The sequence below is a fragment of the Moschus berezovskii genome, chromosome 10 (genome assembly GCF_049115385.1).
Source record: "Moschus berezovskii isolate FMDL1 chromosome 10, NW_MosBer_1.0, whole genome shotgun sequence".
Taxonomy (NCBI): domain Eukaryota; kingdom Metazoa; phylum Chordata; class Mammalia; order Artiodactyla; family Moschidae; genus Moschus; species Moschus berezovskii.
In genome coordinates, this window is record NC_142469.1 from 60420906 (window position 1) to 60441855 (window position 20950).

At 38.5% G+C, this 20950-nt stretch overlaps 1 protein-coding gene across 2 annotated transcripts in view; it reads right to left on the reverse strand.

Moving 5' to 3' along the window:
• Window positions 1-20950, reverse strand: part of MANEA (mannosidase endo-alpha) — a 99540-nt gene that overhangs the window by 24698 nt on the left and 53892 nt on the right. For both annotated transcript variants that reach the window (XM_055432937.2, XM_088840707.1), the window contains exon 3: window positions 6712-6821. In XM_055432937.2, coding sequence (XP_055288912.2) covers window positions 6712-6821 — 110 coding nt within the window. The remainder of the gene's footprint in view (window positions 1-6711; window positions 6822-20950) is intronic.

A 20950-nucleotide genomic window follows, 5' to 3' on the forward strand; every position in this document is an offset into this window, starting at 1 on the left:
TTTTGAAGGTCTTGTATTTAATTAATTGCTTCAGGTCAGTTCAGTCGCTCAGTTGTGTCCGACTCTCTGCGACCCCATGAATCACAGCACGCCAGGCCTCCCTGTCCATCACCAACTCCCTGAGTTCACTCAAACTCATGTCCATAGAGTCGGTGATGCCATCCAGCCATCTCACTCTCTGTCATCCCCTTCTCCTCCCGCCCCCAACCCTTCCCAGCATCAGAGTCTTTTCCAGTGAGTCAATTCGCCACATGAGGTGGCCAAAGTATTGGAGTTTCAGCTTTAGCATCAGTTCTTCCAATGAACACCCAGGATTGATCTCCTTTAGAATGGACTGGTTGGATCTCCTTGCAGTACAAGGGACTCTCAAGAGTCTCCTCCAGCACCACAATTCAAAAGCATCAATTCTTCGGCATTAAGCTTTCTTCGAAAGTCATTAGTTCAGTTCAGTTCAGACGCTCAGTCATGTCCGACTCTCCGCGACCCCATGAATCACAGCACGCCAGGCCTCCCTGTCCATCACCAACTCCCGGAGCTCACTCAAACTCATGTCCACAGAGTCGGTGATGCCATCCAGCCATCTCATTCTTTGTCATTCCCTTCTCCACCCGCCCCCAACCTTTCCCAGCATCAGAGTCTTTTCCAGTGAGTCAACTCATCGCATGAGGTGGCGAAAGTATTGTAGTTTCAGCTTTAGCATCAGTCCTTCCAATGAACACCCAGGACTGATCTCCTTTAGAATGGACTGGTTGGATCTCCTTGCAGTATAAGGGACTCTCAAGAGTCTTCTCCAACACCACAGTTCAAAAGCATCGATTCTTCGGCGATCAGCTTTCTTCACAGTCCAAATCTCACATCCATACATGACCACGGGAAAAACCATTGCCTTGACTAGACGGACCTTGGTTGGCAAAGTAATGTCTCTGCTTTTTAATATACTATCTACGTTGGACATAACTTTCCTTCCAAGGAGTAAGCATCTTTTAATTTCATGGCTGCAATCAGCATCTGCAGTGATTTTGGAGCCCAAAAAAATAAAGTCTGACACTGTTTCCCCATCTATTTCCCATGAAGTGATGGGACCAGATGCCATGATCTTTGTTTTCTGAATGTTGAGCTTCAAGCCAACCTTTTCACTCTCCTCTTTCACTTTCATCAAGAGGCTTTTGAGTTCCTCTTCACTTTCTGCCATAAGGGTAGTGTCATCTGCATATCTGAGGTTATTGATATTTCTCTCAGCAATCTTGATTCCAGCTTGTGCTTCTTCCAGCCCAGCGTTCCTCATGATGTACTCTGCATATAAGTTAAATAAGCAGGGTGACAATATACAGCCTAGACGTACTCCTTTTCCTGTTTGGAACCAGTCTGTTGTTCCATGTACAGTTCTAACTGTTGCTTCCTGACCTGCATACAGGTTTCTCAAGAGGCAGGTCAGGTGGTCTGGGATTCCCATCTCTTTCAGAATGTTCCACAGTTTATTGTGATCCACACAGTCAAAGGCTTTGGCATAGTCAATGAAGCAGAAATAGATGTTTTTCTGGAACTCTCTTGCTTTCTCCATGATCCAGCGGATGTTGGCAATTTGATCTCTGGTGCCTCTGCCTTTTCTAAAACCTGCTTGAACATCTGGGAGTTCACGGTTTACATACTGCTGAAGCCTGGCTTGGAGAATTTTGAGCATGACTTTACTAGCGTGTGAGATGAGTGCAATTGTGCGGTAGTTTGAGCATTCTTTGGCATTGCCTTTCTTTGGGATTGGAATGAAGACTGACCTTTTCCACTCCTGTGGCCACTGCTGAGTTTTCCAAATGTGCTGGCATATTGAGTGCAGCACTTTCACAGCATCATCTTTCAAGATTTGAAATAGCTCAACTGGAATTCCATCACCTCCACTAGCTTTGTTCATAGTGATGCTTTCTAAGGCCCACTTGACTTCACATTCCAAGATGTCTGGCTCTAGGTCAGTGATCACGTTATCGTGACTATCTTGGTCGTGAAGATCTTTTTTTGTACAGTTCTTCCGTGTATTCTTGCCACCTCTTTTTAATATCTTCTGCTTCGGTTAGGTCCATACCATTTCTGTCCTTTATCGAGCCCATCTTTGCATGAAATGTTCCTTTGGAATCTCTAATTTTCTTGAAGAGGTCTCTTGTTTTTCCTATTAATTGCTTATATCATCCTTATTAATCCCTCCTTGTAATTTTCATTTATTTCATCATCCATGTCCCACTGGTATTGATAATCTTAGTGCTATTTATTTTTATATCATCCTAAATTTTCACTTTTGATCTTTACTTTAAAAGACATATTATTTTTAGTTATAATGTTAAAATTTTAGACAATTTTATACTAAAAACTTGAAAAAAAAGTTTGTGGGCTTCCCTGGTGCCTCAGACAGTAAAGAATCTGTCTGCAATGCAGAGATCCCCGTTTGAACCCTGCATCGGAAAGATCCCCTGGAGAAGGAAATGGCAACCCACTCCAGTATATTCTTGCCTGGGAAATCCCACAGACAGAGGAGACTATCAGGCTACAATCCATGGGATCAAAAAGAGTCCAACACAACTTAGCAACTAAATGATTAAAGAAACATTTATTTTGGCATTACTTTTAATGGGAACTGAATATGGACAGAGAATGCAGCCTGTATGGTTATGTATTTTTGTGAATTTATTAAGATTAATGTTGCTAACTACTACATAACCAATTTTTAAAAGCATCCTTGGATTTTAAAAATAATTTCTTTTTTTTTTTTTTTTTTGGCATTTAGAAGATCTCTTTTTTTTTTTTTTTTAAACTTTACAATATTTTATTGGTTTTGCCATACATTGACATAAATCTGCCCTGGGTGTACATGTGTTCCCCATCTTGAACTCCCCTTCCACCTCCCTCCCCATATCATCTTGCTTGCTATTCATTATAAAACTTTCCTTTGTAGTGCTATTCAAAATCCTTTTAATCATTACTTCTATTTGTTTCCATGATTCATTAATTTCTGAAATAAATTAAATTTTCCCACAGTTGTAACACATCTTACTATATGGGTAGAATATACTTGGTCTTATAACTGCCTTCAGACTTTCCCCTGCATTTTTTAGGTACATGAGTGTATGAGTGTGTGTGTGTGTGTGTGTGTGTGTACACACATGTATGTATGTGTTATGCTGCTGCTGCTGCTAAGTCGCTCCAGTCGTGTCTGACTCTGTGCGACCCCATAGACGGCAGCCCACCAGGCTCCCCTGTCCCTGGGATTCTCCAGGCAAGAACACTGGAGTGGGTTGCCTTTTCCTTATCCAATGCAGGAAAGTGAAAAGTGAAAGTGAAGTCGCTCAGTCGTGTCCGACTCTTAGCGACCCCATGGACTGCAGCCTACCAGGCTCCTGTGTCCATGGGATTTTCCAGGCAAGAGTACTGGAGTGGGGTGCCATTGCCTTCTCCAATGTATGTGCTATACAAGGTTTAAATTAAAATCCAATTTTGACAGATTTTTAGACAGTAGTTTGTTTTCTAACTATTTTAGAAATATTTAAATTCATATGGTTAACAAAATTTATTTTTAGTAAATCTTTGACATCCAAGATACTTAGATACATAAATCTCACTAGCTGGTTTAGTCACTCAGTCGTTTCCGACTCTTGAGACCCCATGGACTGTAGCCTGCCAGACTCCTCTGTCCATGGGATTCTCCAGGCCAGAATATTGGAGTGGGTTGCCATTTCATTAGCTTTATAAAAGAACACTGCAATTCTCTCTTTTCTGCCATAATGAAAATAGAACATATACAGAAAAATATTAATAGAATAGAACCATTAGCAAATTATACTCTAGATGAGGTTTGGAACTCAGAAATTTTTCATGAGAAAATATATTATTATAAAAGAGTTTAAGTCATTATTTAGACATCCAGTTTTAATTAAAATGACTATTCCAAAAATTGCAATTACTCTCCTCATATCCCAAAGAATAATCCATGAGTATTTTATTATCAAATTTTCAATAATTTGATAATAAAATACCTTAAAATACCTTTAGAGGTTCCAGTTCTTGATGGCAATGTAGGTGGATCCATAACTTACCTCCTACCAGGGACACACCAAATGTACAACTATACAAGGAACAATTTTCTCTGAAAGAAATCCAAAAACTAGTTGAGTGACTCCTACATACTGGTGAAAAAAAAAAAAAGACTGATGTTGAAATGGGTAGGAGAGGCTGAGTCACGATCTAACTATAAACTCCACTCCTGGTATGGAGACCCACAAACAGGAGGAAAACACACAACTCTTAGGCTTCTTTTTGAGGAGCAAACAATTTGAACTCTATATCTGGTACCCCAACTTTTAAAAATCAATATTCAAAAATCTCTTACATTTCACTAAGAATGAATGAAAAAATTATAAATTAATGGAACAATTCCATTTATCACTGCATCAGAAAGAATAAGCTACCTAGAAATAAGCTTAACTGAGGAAGTGAATGACCTGTAACCTGAAAACTATATGTTAATGACAGACATTAAATCAAAACAAGTAGATGTTAAGATATCCCACACTCATGGATTGGAAGAGTTAATATTAAAATATCCATAGTATCAAAAGCAATTTATATTTAATGTAATACTAAAGGCATTTTTCACAGAAATAGAACAAACAATTCTAAAATTTGTATGCAACCACAAAAGACCCTAACGCCAAAGCAATCTTGAGAAAAAGGAACGATGTTGGAGGCACCATACTTCATTTCAAACTATATTACAGAACTATAGTAATCAAATAGTTTGGTATTGTCATAAAAACACATAGATGAACAGAATAGAATACAGAGCCCAGAAATAAACCCAGGCACCTGTGGCCAATTAATCTGCAACAAAGGAGCTAAGAATATACAATAGGGAAAAGACAGTCTCTTCAATAAACAGCACTGGAAAAACTGAACAGCCACACGCAAAAGAATGAAACTGAACCACCTTACACTATACACAAAAAAAATATCTAACAATGGACTGAAGTCTTAAGCATAAGTTTTGAAAACATAAAACTCTTAGAAGAAAACAAAGATAGTAAGCTCCCTGAAATTGGTGTTGGCTGTGATTTTTTTTGGATTTGACACCAAAACCAAAAACAACAAAAGTGAAAATAAACAAGTGGCACTACATCAAACTACAAAGCTTCTGTACAGCAAAGGAAACCACCAACAAATGAAAAGGTAACATATTAAGTGGGAGAACATACGTGCAAACCATGTATGTGAAAAAGTGTTAATATCCAAAATATATAAACGAGTCACATTAACACATTAGCAGAAAAACAAACACTTTGAAAAATGTGCATCAGTTCTGAACAGACAATCTCCCTAGAAACTGTAGTGTTGGAGAAGACTCTTGAGAGTCCCTTGGACTGCAAGGAGCACCAACCAGTCCATCCTAAAGGAGATCAGTCCTGGGTGTTCACTGGAGGGACTGATGTTGAAGCTGAAACTCCAATACTTTGGCCACCTAATTAAGAGAGCTGACTCAATTGAAAAGACCCTGATGCTGGCAAAGACTGAGGGCAGGAGGAGAAAGGGACAACAGAGTATGAGATGGTTGGATGGCATCACCAACTCAATGGACATAGGTTTGGGTGGACTCCAGGAGTTGGTGATGGACAGAGAGGCCTGGCATGCTGCGGTTCATGAGGTTGCAAAGAGTCAGACACGACTGAGCGACTGAACTGAACTGAACTAGAAACATATACAGATAGCTAACAGGTATTTGAAAAGGTGCTCAACGTTACTAATCATCAGGGAAATGCCAATCAAAACCACACTGAGATAGTGCCTTATAACTATTTGAATGGCTATTATCAAAAAACAAGAAATAGGAACCGTTAGTGACCATGAGAAGAAAAGGGAACACTTCTTCACTTTGGTGGGAATATAAATTAATGCAGCCACTATGAAAATAGTATGGACCTTCTTGAAATAATCTAAAATGGAAATATATTATCCTGCAATGCTCCTTCTGGGTACTTATCCAACGGAAGCAAAAGCACTAACTTGAAAATATACCTGAATCACTATTTACAATTCCCAGGAAATAGAAATGCTTATGCTGGAAGTATCCATAATGATGAATGAATGAATAACGAAAATGGTGTGTATATACACACGCACACACAAATATTATATTATTCAGTAAAAAAAAAAAAAAAACAAGAAATGTTGCCACTAGTGACAACATGGATTAACCCTGAGGGTGTTATGCTATGTGAAATTAGTTAATCAGAGAAAGACAAATACCATATGATCTCGCTTATATATGGAATCAAAAATAAAACAGCAATCACACACACACACACACAAAACATAAAACAACCAACTCATAGATACAGAGAACAGGTCTGGGACTGCTTGAGACAGGGGGTGGGTAAAGTGTGTGAAGATAGTTAAAAGGCATAAACTTCCAGATATAAAATAAGCAAGCTTCTGGGATGTAAAGTACAGCTTCATAACTATAGTTAATAATACAGCATGGTATATTTAAAACTTGCTAAAAGAATGCAACTTAAAAATCCTCATCACAGCAAAAAAAAAAAAAGGAACTATGTGTGGTGATAAAAGTTAACTAGACTAATCGTGACAATTATTTCACAATATATACATATATCAAATCATTATGCTGAATACCTTAAACTAATCTAAGATTACATCTCAATAAAATAAATTAAATACCTTCAGGTTATATTTATGAGCTTTATCCAAAATAGTTGGTACCAAGTTATCAGTAGGTTCTCCATTCTCATCATTCAAATCAGGTGGGTACCAAGATAGGGCTAGTACACCTAATAGAAACAACCAAAAACAAAATAAAAATAAACATAGGGAACAGAAAAGACTACAGGTATTAAAAAAATAATAATAAGGCAGATAAGGACAGTATTAATAAAAAGAAACATATTCTCAAATAATGTTATTTTGTTACTTTACTTAGATACCACTTATAGTTATTCCATTACTTTGTATAGTCAATACTTTAACCTTTTTCTCACGCATTAGTATCTATAATTAATAGATTTTAGTTTTAAAAATAAGTTTTAGATTTATTGAAAAGCTGTACAGAAAATAAGAGTTTCTGTATTCTCCTCTCCTACTCACCATCCTCCCATGCCATACAGTTTTTTCATTAATATTAACATCTTACATTAGTATGGTAAATTTGTTACAACTGTGATGAACCAATGTAGATATATCATTATAAACTAAAGTCCACAGTTTACATTAGGGTTCCCTCTTTGTATTGCACAGTTCTATGGTTTTTGACAAATGTAGTGTCATGAACCCACTATTTATTACAGTATCACACAAGGATAGTTTTACTGCCTTCAAAACCCATTGCACTCCACTTAATAATTCCTTTCTTCTCCTTTTCAATCCTCCAGAAAATAATTGATCTTTTTACTGTCTCTATATATTTTGCCTTTTTCAGAATGTTATACAGATAGAATCATAAAGTAACATTTTCAGATGGGCTTCTTATACTATGAAATGTGCATTGAAGTTTCATTCGTATCTTTTTATGACTTGACAGCTCATTCTTTTTATTGCTAAATAACATTTCACTGTATCAACATGCTGCAGTTTATCCATTTACCTGTTGAAGACATCTATGTTTCTTACAATTTTGGCAATTATAACAATAAAGCAGCTATAAACATATAAGTGAAAATTTTTGTGTGGATCAGTATCACTTAACAGAAGACTCAAGTGATTTTAAAATTACAGTTTATCCCTATAATACCTACTTGCTTTTGAACTAACGAACTACAAAAAGAAAGTTTTAAAAACAATAAGCGTGCAAAGAAATTACTAACTAGGGGAAGAAATCTTTGAAATCAACTAATTCAAACCCTCTTTACATACATAAAGCAAGAGGCCACCAAAAGTATGGTGAAAGTGAAAGAAAGTGAAAGTGTTAGTAGCTCAGTCATGTCTGACCCTTTGCCACCACATGGAGTGTAGCCCATCAGGCTCCTCTGTCCATGGAATTTTCCAGCAAAAATACTGAGTGAGTAGCCATCCCTTTTTCCAGGGGATGTTCCTGACCCAGGGATCGAACCCAGGTCTCCCACATTGTGGGTAGATTCTTTAATCTGAGCCACCTCTAAATCATTTAACAGACTCTTTAGACAAGAAAAATACAATGTTATCAAAAGACAAGCATGTGGACATGAAAATAGAAAACAAAAAAGGCAAAGTTAGAAACTGGCAGAGAACTAAATTGAAGACTTAAACCTTGCGTTACCTATGTCATGTACAAACAAAAGGGCTTCCCCAGTGGCTCACTGATAAAGAATCTGCCTGCCAATGCATGAGACATGGGTTCAATCCCTCGGTCAGGAATATACCTTGGTGAAGTAAATGGTAACCCACTCCAGTATTCTTGCCTGGAAAATCCTGTGGACAAGGAGCCTGGCAGGCTATAGTTCATGGCGTCACAAAACGACTTGGATACAACTTAGCAATCAAACAAACAAAGCAAATACAAGAAAACCAATACAAACAGAGCAGTCCCACCTACAGAAACAAAACAGAACTTCGAGGTTAAATTAACAGAAAAAAGGTATCTGTCCCCTATACAATTTTATTTTATGAAAAATATAAAAACATCAACAAGAACATTCAGGCAGAAAAAAAATTATAATACATGGGGTTTCAGGAGAGCTTTTAGTTAGCCATGAAAGCAGTCATTAAAAAAAAAAAAAGAGGAAACTCTGGAGACAACTGATCAAACATTTAAGCTGCCAATGTTCCCAGCTTACAGGAAGTATATCAATTTCATGTAATGTGATTGTAAACTTCATATAAATTGACTGTAAAGTGTCACCAATGAAAAGCGACAATACAAATTTTCTCAACATGGGACCTATCGAAAAACCCTGCAAAAAAAAAAATAAAATGGAGAAAGAACATGAGAAAACAATATAAAGGAGAAACATACAAAAGAAAGTTTACGCCACAGAGTTCAGAAAATTATGAAGATGGCATACTTCCATGAAATTAAAACCAAAACAAGATTCCTGTTTCTAATAGTAGATTAGGATACTCAGACCAAAATTCCCAACAAAAACAAATTATTAAATAAAAATGGGAACAAAAAACTTCCAAAAGTCAAAGAGCTGAAGAGGGTAAAGAACTAACTACCTGTCTAGAATGAAGTGAAAATGTGAAGTCAGAGAGGTAACTGAGCAAGGAAGTCAGTCTGCCCTAAGCATAACTGGCAAAAGTAAACCAGCCCTCAATATCAGCAGATGAAATCCCAGGTGGACAAAGCATGGGAAGTCCTCTAACTCCACACAGAACATAAAGTAGCTAGTATTTCCTACTGTATTAGCAAACGCAGATATAGAATATTTTCATTATCACAGAAATTTCTATTGTACAGCATTGCTAATACACTGGTTCTCCAAATAACTTACCAACTGGTTCTTGTCCAGTGATTTTTCTTCCTCTTTATCCTTGCTGAAGATATACTCTAAGGCTTAGGGAAAATGTTCCCTGTTCTTCCTTATCCTTTTATTGTGTTTCAGCTGTTTTACTGTATCGATGATCACTTCTACATGTTGAATTATATCCCCATAGTGTGCTCCATAATCCGATTTATCTTTGTACAGTGTATTTTGGTGTTTTATTTGGTGTATATTACAGTGTGTTACTCATGAGTTTTGAATAAGTAATAGCCTGGGAACCAAGCCAATGATGGTCCTACTTCTGAGGGGAACTGGTCCATTAAAATGTTAATGAATTCTTCAGAGTAGCCTGAAAGGTTTCTCTAAAATATGTCGACCAAGTATCATTTATACATAAAATCTATTACAGCATATTTCTATCATTCCAATTGCTAAGTGAAAAAGGATACTCTTTAAACTCCATTCTTAGGAGCACGGGAAGATGGCGGAGGAATAGGACGGGGCAGCCACTTTCCTCCCCACAAAATCAACAAAAGAACGTTTGAACGCTGAGTAAATCCCACAAAAAAACTGAATACCGGCAGAGGACATCAGGCACTCAGAAAAGCAGCCCATAGTCAACGAAAGGAGGTAGGAAATAGATAAAAAGATAAAAAGAGAGACAAAAGAGGGAGGGACAGAGCTCCGTCCCAGGAAGGGAGGCTTAAAATAAAAAGAGAGAAGTTTCCAAACACCTGGAAACACTGTGGCGAGAGGAAACTCAGAGGGCCGCATAACTGGGAGACAAAAGACATAAATAATTAAAACTCACAGACTAAGTGCCCAGAGGAAACTCCCAGCGGAGAAGCGGCACAGACGCCCGCACCCCTCACTAGCAGGTGGGGGCTGGGCAGGGAGGCGCAGGCGGCAGCGCTAAGAGGGAGAACCGGCGGCAGCGCTTAGAGGGAGAACCCGCGGCGGCGCTTAGAGGGAGAACCCGCGGCGGCGCTTAGAGGGAGAACCGGCGGCGGCGCTTAGAGGGAGAACCGGCGGCGGCGATTAGAGGGAGAACGGCTCTGTGCTTAGAGGGAGAACCAGCGGCTGCGCTTAGAGGGAGAACCAGCAGCGGAGCTTAGAGGGAGAACCAGCGGTGGCGCTTAGAGGGAGAACCGGCAGCGGCGATTGGAGAACTGGCGGCTGAGCTTAGAGGGAGAACCGGGCTTGAACACCCCAGGGCAAACTGAGGGCTTGAACTTAAGATACCAGAGCAGAGGTTGCAGCTGAAGGGCGAGAGAGCTGGAAAAAGCCTTTGAAAAAGCCCCAAGCCAGCCCCGCCCACAGAACCGGGCACTGAGCGGAGTGAGCCTGCAGCGGGTGGCCCATCCATCAGCCCCCGCCGACGCGGGCAGGGAGGGCAGCCAGCGCCTGGGCGGGGGGAGCCGCAGCCCCAGAGAGGCTTCCCGTGCCAAGCTGCAGGCAGGCTTCTTTGCTGGCCAGGACTTCTTGGGTTCGGGCTGGTCAATATCCGCCTGAGAAAGTGCGCCGGTTGTACTCCCAAAAAAAATGAGCGGCAGGGACTGGGAAGGCGATAAGTCGCAGCGACCACGCTCGCCAAATGCCTGGTCACCTGAGCTGCTAGGACCGGGGAAGGCACAAAACGCAGGCCCAGCCAAGTCTGCGCCTTTGTGGAGACCCGAGGACCTGAACCTGAGCCGCTCAGACCTGGGAAGTGCATGCAATCCAGCGCCAGCCGAGAACAACTCTCAGCAGAGCAAACTAAAGCCTAAGCAGCATAAAAGGGAAAGCACACACGCCTCGAGCGGGAGCATTCCCAGTGTAGCCGAGACACCGCGAGCACTCCCCACAGATGCCAGGGATATTTGTTAGCTGTTCCTCCCTCCCCATAGCAGGACTCAATAGGAGAGCCGGGGGAAAAAAAAAAAGTGTCCACCACCGCATCCTGGTGTCAGGACGGGAATTAGACACTGAGGAGACCAGAAAACAGAAGAGCTTTTTCAACAAAAGGAACTGCCTTGGAAGTAACAGAGGGAGAAGCCTTGAGCCTCCCGCAAGAATAAGACTGAAAACCAGAGGCAGAGGCTTAAGGCCAAATCCTGAGAACACCAGAGATATCCTGTTCCAGAGAACATTAATTGATAGGTACTCATCAAATGCCTCCATACATACACTGAAACTAGGCACCACCCAAGGGTCAACAAGTTTCAGTGAAAGACATACTACGCAAGCTATCCAGCAACACAGGAGAATAGCACTGAGCTTCAATATGCAGGCTGCCCAAAGCCACTCCAAACCCACGGACATCTCAAACTCATTACTGGACACTTCACTGCACTCCAGAGAGAAGAAATCCAGCTACACCCACCAGAACATAGACTCAAGCTTCCCTAACCAGGGAACCTTGACAAGTCACCTATCCAACTCCACACACAACGAGGTAACTACATAATAAAGAGAACTCCACAAACTGTCAGAAGACGGAAAGGCCACCCCAAACGCAGCAATATAAGCAAGAAGAAGAGGCAGAGAAATACCCAACAAGTAAAGGAACAGGATAAATGCCCACCAACACAAACAAAAGAGGAAGATATAGGGAACCTACCCGATAAAGAATTTCGAATTTTAATTGTGAAAATGATTCAAACTGGAAAGCAAAATGGAGTTACAGATAAATAAACTGGAGAAAAGGATTGAGAAGATGGAAGAAATGTTCAATAAGGAATTAGAGGAAATAAAAAAGAGTCAATATACAATGAATAATACAATAGATGAGATCAGAAACACTCTCGAGGGCACAAACAGTAGAATAACGGGGGCAGAAGACAGGATAAGCAAGCTAGAAGATAGAATTGTAGAAATAAATGAAACAGACGGAAAAAGAGAAACGAATTTTAAAAAATGAGGACAATATTAGAGACATATGGGACAATATTAAACGCCCCAACATTCGAATCATAGGAGTCCCAGAAGAAGAAGACAAAAAGAAAGACCATGAGAGTATACTTGAGAAGATAATAGTTGAAAATTTCCCTAAAATGGGGAAGGAAATAATCACCCAAGTCCAAGAAACACAGAGAGTCCCTAACAGGATAAACCCAAGGCGAAATACCACAAGGCACATATTAATCAAACTAACAAAGATCAAACACAAAGAAAAAATATTAAAAGCAGCAAGGGAAAAACAACAAATAACACACAAGGGGATCGCCATAAGGATAACAGCTGATCTTTCAGCAGAAACTCTACAGGCCAGGAGGGAATGGCAAGACATACTTAAAATGATGAAAGAAAATAACCTACAGCCCAGATTACTGTACCCAGCAAGGATCTCATTCAAATATGAAGGAGAAATCAAAAGCTTTACAGACAAGCAAAAGCTGAGAGAATTCAGCATCACCAAACCAGCTCTCCAACAAATACTAAAGGAACTTCTCTAGACTGGAAACACAGAAAGGGTATATAAACTCGAACCCAAAACAATAAAGAAAATGGCAACGGCATCATACTTATCAATAATCACCTTAAACGTAAATGGGTTGAATGCCCCAAGCAAAAGACAAAGGCTGGCTGAATGGATACAAACACAAGACCCCCATATATGTTGTCTACAAGAGACCCACCTCACATCGAGGGACACATACAGACTGAAAGTGAAGGGCTGGAAAAGATATTCCACGCAAATAGAGACCAAAAGAAAGCAGGAGTAGCAATACTCATATCAGATAAAATAGATTTTAAAACAAAGGCTGTGAAAAGAGAAAAAGAAGGAAACTACATAATGATCAAAGGATCAATCCAAGAAGAAGATATAACAATTATAAATATTTATGCACCCAACATAGGAGCACCTCAATATGTAAGACAATTACTAACAAGTATGAAAGGGGAAATCAACAATAACACAATAATAGAGGGAGACTTTAATACCCCACTTACATCTATGGATAGATCAACTAAACAGAAAATTAACAAGGAAACACAAACTTTAAATGATACAACAGACCAGTTAGACCTAATAGATATCTATAGGACATTTCACCCCAAAACAATGAATTTCACCTTTTTCTCAAGCGCACACGGAGCCTTTTCCAGGATAGATCACATCCTGGGCCATAAATCTAGCCTTGGTAAATTCAAAAAAATTGAAATCATTCCAAGCATCTTTTCTGACCACAATGCAGTAAGATTAGATCTCAATTACAGGAGAAAAGCTATTAAAAATGCCATCATATGGAGGCTGAACAACACGCTGCTGAATAATGAACAAATCATAGAAGAAATCAAAAGAGAAATCAAAATATGCATAGAAATGAATGAAAATGAAAACACAACAACCCAAAACCTCTGGGACACTGTAAAAGCAGTGCTAAGGGGGAAGTTCATAGCAATACAGGCACACCTCAAGAAACAAGAAAAAAGTCAACTAAATAACCTAACTCTACATCTAAATAAACTAGAAAAGGAAGAAATGAAGAACCCCAGGGTTAGCAGAAGGAGAGAAATCGTAAAAATTAGGGCAGAGATAAATGTAAAAGAAACAAAAGAGACCACAGCAAAAATCAACAAAGCCAAAAGTTGGTTCTTTGAAAAGGTAAATAAAATTGACAAACCACTAGCCAGACTCATCAACAAACAAAGGGAGAAGAACCAAATCAATAAAATTAGAAATGAAAATGGAGAGATCACAACTGACAACACAGAAATACAAAGGATTATTAGAGAATACTATCAGCAATTATATGGCAATAAAATGAATAACCTGGAAGAAATGGACAAATTCCTAGAAAAGTACACCTTGCCAAAACTGAACCAGGAAGAAATAGAAAATCTGAACAGACCCATCACAAGCACGGAACTACAGGAAGTAATCGGAAAGCTTCCAGCAAACAAAAGCCCAGGTCCAGATGGCTTCACAGCTGAATTCTACCAAAAATTTAGTGACGAGCTAACACCTATTCTACTCAAACTCTTCCAGAAATTTGCTGAGGAAGGAAAACTTCCAAACTCATTCTATGAGGCCACTATAACCCTAATCCCAAAACCTGGTAAAGAGCCCACAAAAAAAGAAAACTACAGGCCAATATCACTGATGAACATAGATGCAAAAATCCTTAACAAAATTCTAGCAATAAGAATCCAACAACACATTAAGAAGATCATACATCATGACCAAGTGGGCTTTATCCCAGGAATGCAAGGATTCTTCAATATCCGCAAATCAATCAACGTAATACACCACATTAACAAAGTGAAAAATAAAAATCATATGATTATCTCAATAGATGCAGAGAAAGCCTTCGACAAAATACAACATCCATTTATGATAAAAACTCTCCAGAAAGTGGGAATAGAAGGGACATATCTCAACATAATAAAAGCTATATATGACAAACCCACAGCAAACATTATCCTCAATGATGAAAAATGGAAAGCATTTCCCCTAAAGTCAGGAACAAGACAAGGGTGCCCACTCTCACCACTACTATTCAACATAGTTCTGGAAGTTTTGGCTACAGCAATCAGAGCAGAAAAAGACAAAAAAAGGAATACAAATTGGAAAAGAAGAAGTAAAACTTTCACTGTTCACTGATGCCATGATCCTCTACACAGAAAACCCTAAAGACTCTACCAGAAAACTACTAGAGCTAATCAATGAATACAGTAAAGTTGCAGGATATAAAATCAACACACAGAAATCCCTTGCATTCCTATACACTAATAATGAGAAAATAGAAAGAGACATTAAGGAAACGATTCCATTCACTGTTGCAATGAAAAGAATTAAATATTTAGGAATATATCTACCTAAGGAAACAAAAGACTTGTACATAGAAAACTATAAAACACTAGTGAAAGTAATCAAAGAGGACACTAATAGATGAAGAAATATACCGTGTTCGTGGATTGGAAGAATAAATATTGTGAAAATGAGTATACTACCCAAAGTAATTTATACATTCAATGCAATCCCTATCAAGCTACCAACGATATTTTTCACAGAACTAGAACAAATAATCTCACAATTTGTATGCAAATACAAAAAACCTCGAATAGCCAAAGCAATCTTGAAGAAGAAAAATGGAACTGGAGGAATTAACCTGCCAGACTTCAGGCTCTACTACAAAGCCACAGTCATCAAGACAGTATGGTACTGGCATAAAGACAGAAATATAGATCAATGGAACAAAATAGAAAGCCCAGAGATAAATGGACCTATGGACACCTTATCTTCGACAAAGGAGGGAAGAATATAAAATGGACAAAAGACAGTCTCTTTAACAAGTGGTGCTGGGAAAACTGGTCAGCCACTTGTAAAAGAATGAAACTAGAACACTTCCTAACACCATACACCAAAATAAACTCAAAATGGATTAGAGAGCTAAATGTAAGACCAGATACTATAAAACTCCTAGAGGAGAACGTAGGCAAAACACTCTCTGACATAAATCACAGCAGGATCCTCCAAGACCCACCTCCCAGAATATTGGAAATAAAAGCAAAAATAAACAAATGGGACCTAATTAAAATCAAAAGCTTCTGCACAGCAAAGGAAACTATAAGCAAGGTGAAAAAAGACAGCCTTCAGAATGGGAGAAAATAATAGCAAATGAAGCAACGGATAAAGGATTAATCTCCAAAATATACAAGTAGCTCCTACAGCTCAATTCCAGAAAACTAAGTGACCCAATCAGAAATAGAGGCAAAGAACTAAACAGACATTTCTCCAAAGAAGACATAAAGATGGCTAACAAACACATGAAAAAATGCTCAACATCCCTCATAATCAGAGAAATGCAAATCAAAACCACAATGAGATACCATTTCACACCAGTCAGAATGGCTGCTATCCAAAAGTCTACATGCAATAAATGCTGGAGAGGGTGTGGAGAGAAGGGAACCCTCTTACACTGTTGGTGGGAATGCAAACTAGTACAGCCACTATGGAGAACAGTGTGGAGATTCCTCAAAAAACTGGAAATAGAACTGCCATATGATCCAGCAATCGCACTCCTGGGCATACACACCGAGGAAACCAGAATTGAAAGAGACACATGTACTCCAATGTTCATTGCAGCACTGTTTATAATAGCCAGGACATGGAAGCAACCTAGATGTCCATCCGCAGATGAATGGATAAGAAAGTTTTGGTACATTTACACAATGGAGTATTTTTCAGCCATCAAAAAGAATGCATTTGAATCAGTTTTAGTGAGGTGTATGAAATTGGAGCCAATTATACAGAGTGAATTAAGCCAGAAAGAAAAACATCAATACAGTATACTAACGCATATATATGGAATTTAGATAGATAACCTGAACCCTATATACGAGACTGCAAAAGAGACATAGGCATATAGAACAGTCTTTGGGACTCTGTGGGAGAGGGTGAAGGTGGGATGATTGGGGAGAACGGCATTGTAGCATGTATATTATCATAAGTGACCAGTCCAGGTTTGACGCATGATATAGGATGCTTGGGGCTGGTGCACGGGGATGACATGGAGGGAGGATACGGGGAAGAGGGAGGTGGGAGGGGGGTTCAAGAAAGAGAACACATGTACACCCGGGGCGGATTCATGTCAATGTATGGCAAAACCAACCAATATATTAATGTAAGGTAATTTGCCTCCAATAAAATAAATAAAAAAAAAAAATAAAGTCCATTCTTGGAACATTAGTATATTAAATGCAGATCACTTCATAATGATCACGTCCTCCCTCCACAACACTTATCACAAGACCTTCAATATAAGTGAAACCCAACTATAATATTTTTGTTAAGCTAAGTGATTCTAAACAGGGTAATACTTAAGAATACAGGTGGGAAACAGATAGACCCAGAAAATCCAGTCCAATTTTGTCATCTGGTAGATGTTTATATTTAGGTAAGTTAGCCTACTTAAGTCTTCACATTTGTAAATGGGAAGATAGTTTCTCTTATATATGGGGAACACACTTAGTACTTCTTTCAAACATCTCAAACATTCTTTCAAACTGAAGATTTAATAGAAAGAAAGGCAAAATGGAAATGTGATTTCCATACATAAACACTATTACTACTACACAGGATGACAATTTCAAAAAAATAAGACATTATAAAAAGCAAGAACAAATAATGCACAGTTAAAGCATTCAATAGAGAAAGATCGGCTCAGCTCTGAAATAGATGCTGATATCATTAAACAAGGAATTTAAAATTATTATTATTATTTAATGTTAAAAGATCTAATAGGAAAGACAGTCAACATGTAAGGTCAGGTGGGAAATACCAGCAGAGAGATGAAAACTAAAAGAACTAAATAGAAATGCTGAGAAAAAAAAAAAAAAAGCCAAAAAAAAAAAATCACTAAAGGTAGTAATAAAAAATGCCTTCAAAAGATTCACAAACGTCAGAGCTGAGGAAAGGGTCACGTAATTAGGCGAGTCACAAGAAATTATAAAAAAAAAATGATGGGGGCAAAAAATACAAAACAAATGCATCCAATATCTCTGGTGTAAATTTCAAAGCTCTAATACACATATTTTTAACCTTGCCATTTGAGACTGGAGAAGGGAATGACAAACCACTTCAGTATTCTTGCCATGAGAATTCTGTGAACAGTGTGAAAAGGCAAAAAGATATGACAACAGAAGATAAGCCCCCCAAGTCTGTAGGTGTCCAATATGCTACTTCAGAAGAACAGGGAAATAGCTCCAGAAGAATGAAGAGGCTGGGTTGAACGGGAAAAGATGCTAAGTTGTGGGTGAAAGTAGAGTCCGATGCTGTTAATAACAATATTGCATAGGAACCCAGATTGTTAGGTACGTGAATCAAGGTAAATTGGATGTTGTTAAGCAGGAGATGGAAAGAGTGAACACTGACATCCTTGGAATCAGTGAACTAAAACGGACGTGAATGGGTGAATTTAATTCAGATGACCATTATATTTACTATTGTGGGCAAGAAACCCTTAGAAGGAACAGAATAGTCCTCAGAGTCAACAAAGGAGTCTGAAATGCAGTACTTGGGTGTAATCTCAAAAACAAAAAGATCTCGGTTCATTTCCAAGGCAAACCATCCAACATCACAGTAATCTAAGTCTACGCCACAACCATTGATGCTGAAGAAGTTGAAGTCACATGATTTTAAGAAGACCTACAAGACCGTCTAGAATTAACACCAAAAAAGATGTCCCTTTCATATTAGGGATAACCACGATGGTGCAATCACTCATAGAAAGTCAGAGATCCTGGAATATGAATCATGTGGACCTTAGAATACACTACTAGGAACATAGCTAGTGGAGGTGACGGAATTAAAGCTCAACTATTTCAAATCCTAAAAGATAATGCTGTTGAAGTGCTTTACTCAATATGCCAGCAAATATGGAAGACTCAGCAGTGGTCACAGGACTGGAAAAGGTCATTTTTCATCCTAATCCCAATTCTAACGCCAAAGAGTGTTCAAACTACAAACGATTCCCTTCATTTCACATGCTAGCAAGGTACTGCTCAAAATTTAAGCTAGGCTTCAACAGTACATGAACCAAGAACTTCCAGATATAAAAGCTGGATTTAGAAAAGGCAAAGGAACCAAAGATCAAATGGTCAACACTTGCTGGATCATAGAATAAGCAAGCAATTAAAAAAAAAAATCTACTTCAGGTTCATTGACTACATTAAACACTTTAACTGTGTGGATCACAACAAACTGTGGAAAATTCTTATAAAAGAGAGAGGAATACCAGAGTAATTCACCAGCCTCCTGAGAAACCTGTATTCAGGACAGTAAGAATTGGACATGGAACAATGGACTGGTTTAAAACTGGAAGAGACCTACATCAAGGCTGAATACTGTCACCTTGCTTATTCAACTTATATCATGTGAAATGCTGGGTTGGATGACTGTAAAGAGGAGAAATACCAATAACCTCAGATATGCAGATGATACCACTCTAATGGCAGAAAATGAAGAGGAACTAAAGGGTCTCTTGATGAGGGTGAAAAAAGAGAGTGAAAAAGCTGGCTTAAAACTCAACATTCAAAACATGAAGATCACAGCATCCAATCCCATCACTTCATGGCAAATAGATGGGGAAACAGTAACAGATTTTATTTTCTTGGGCTAGAAAATCACTGTGGATGGTGATAGCAGCCACGAAATTAAAATATTCCTCCTCCTTGGAAGAAAACCTATGACAAACCTAGAGAGAATATTAAAAAGCAGAGACATCACTTTGACAACAAAGGTCCGTATGGTCAAAGCTATTTTTTTTTCAGTAGTAACGTACAGATGTGAGAATTGGACCATAAAGAAGACCAAGGACTGAAGAATTGATGCTTTCAATATGGTGCTGGAGAAGACTCTTGAGAGTCCCTTGGACACAAGGAAATCAAAGCAGTCAATCCTAAATGAAATCTACACTGAATATTCATTGGAAGGACTGATGCTGAAGCTCTAATACTTTGGCTACCTGATGTAGAGAGCTGTCGAACTGGGAAAGACTGCTGCGAAAGATTGAGGGAAAGAGGAAAAGGGAGCGACAGATGAAATGCTTGGGTGCCACTGTCAACTCAATGGACATGAGTTTGAGCAAGCTCTGGGAGACAGTGAAGGACAGGGAAGATTGGTGTGCTCTAGTTCATGTGGTTGCAAAGAATAGACATGCCTTAGTGACTGAGTAACAACAACAAAGTAAATAGCAGGCACTAAATGTAATCATAAGAAGTTTAATTAACCCAAAGGAATACAGAATAGGAGAAATAAAGAATGGAAGAAATACAAAGACTGAAAAGACAACCGATTTCAATCAGTACAACCACATAAATAAACCATATTATGAGAAAAGAAGAGAAGCAAAAGGCAAAGGAGAAAAGGAAAGATATATCCACCTAAATGCAGAGTTTTGAAGAATTGCAAGGAGAGTTAAGAAAGCCTTTGTCAGTGATCAATGCAAAGAAAAATCTTTGATTATCTGTAGTTTTACTAAAATTTTGAAGAAATAATCCACTGTTGTCTGCTTTCTGGATTTCTTAATCTACCTTCATAAAACAGAGCTTGTTGATAGCATAATTTTCTAAATGCAGGTTTGCAGCCATCACCACTTCAAAGAGGTTTGAATGAGGAAATTTTTTCCCCTTATTAAAACAGTTCTTATTTCTGTAGAAACTTCATTTTTAGATTAATCTGTGATGGATGAGCTATCATAATTCAAATATGCGGTTCTTTTTCTATCAGCTATTCATTGTTATCCACCAGTAAAGACATTAAAGATGCAGCAAGCGTATAAAGTACTACTTTCTTAAAGAAATAGGAGGCATTTCCATCTTTATTACCGTACTTTTGGTTTTGCAAACACTTTGGTGATATAAATGTTTATGTCCCCCATAAATCTGGTCAGAAATCATTTTTGACTTTGTTGATTAAGTTGAACAGTAGGATAGAGTACTGGGTACAAGTGGTCCAAAGTAAGATAAAAGACTACGCTAAAAATACTAGATCTTGAAGAAGAAACTGGTTTATGCAC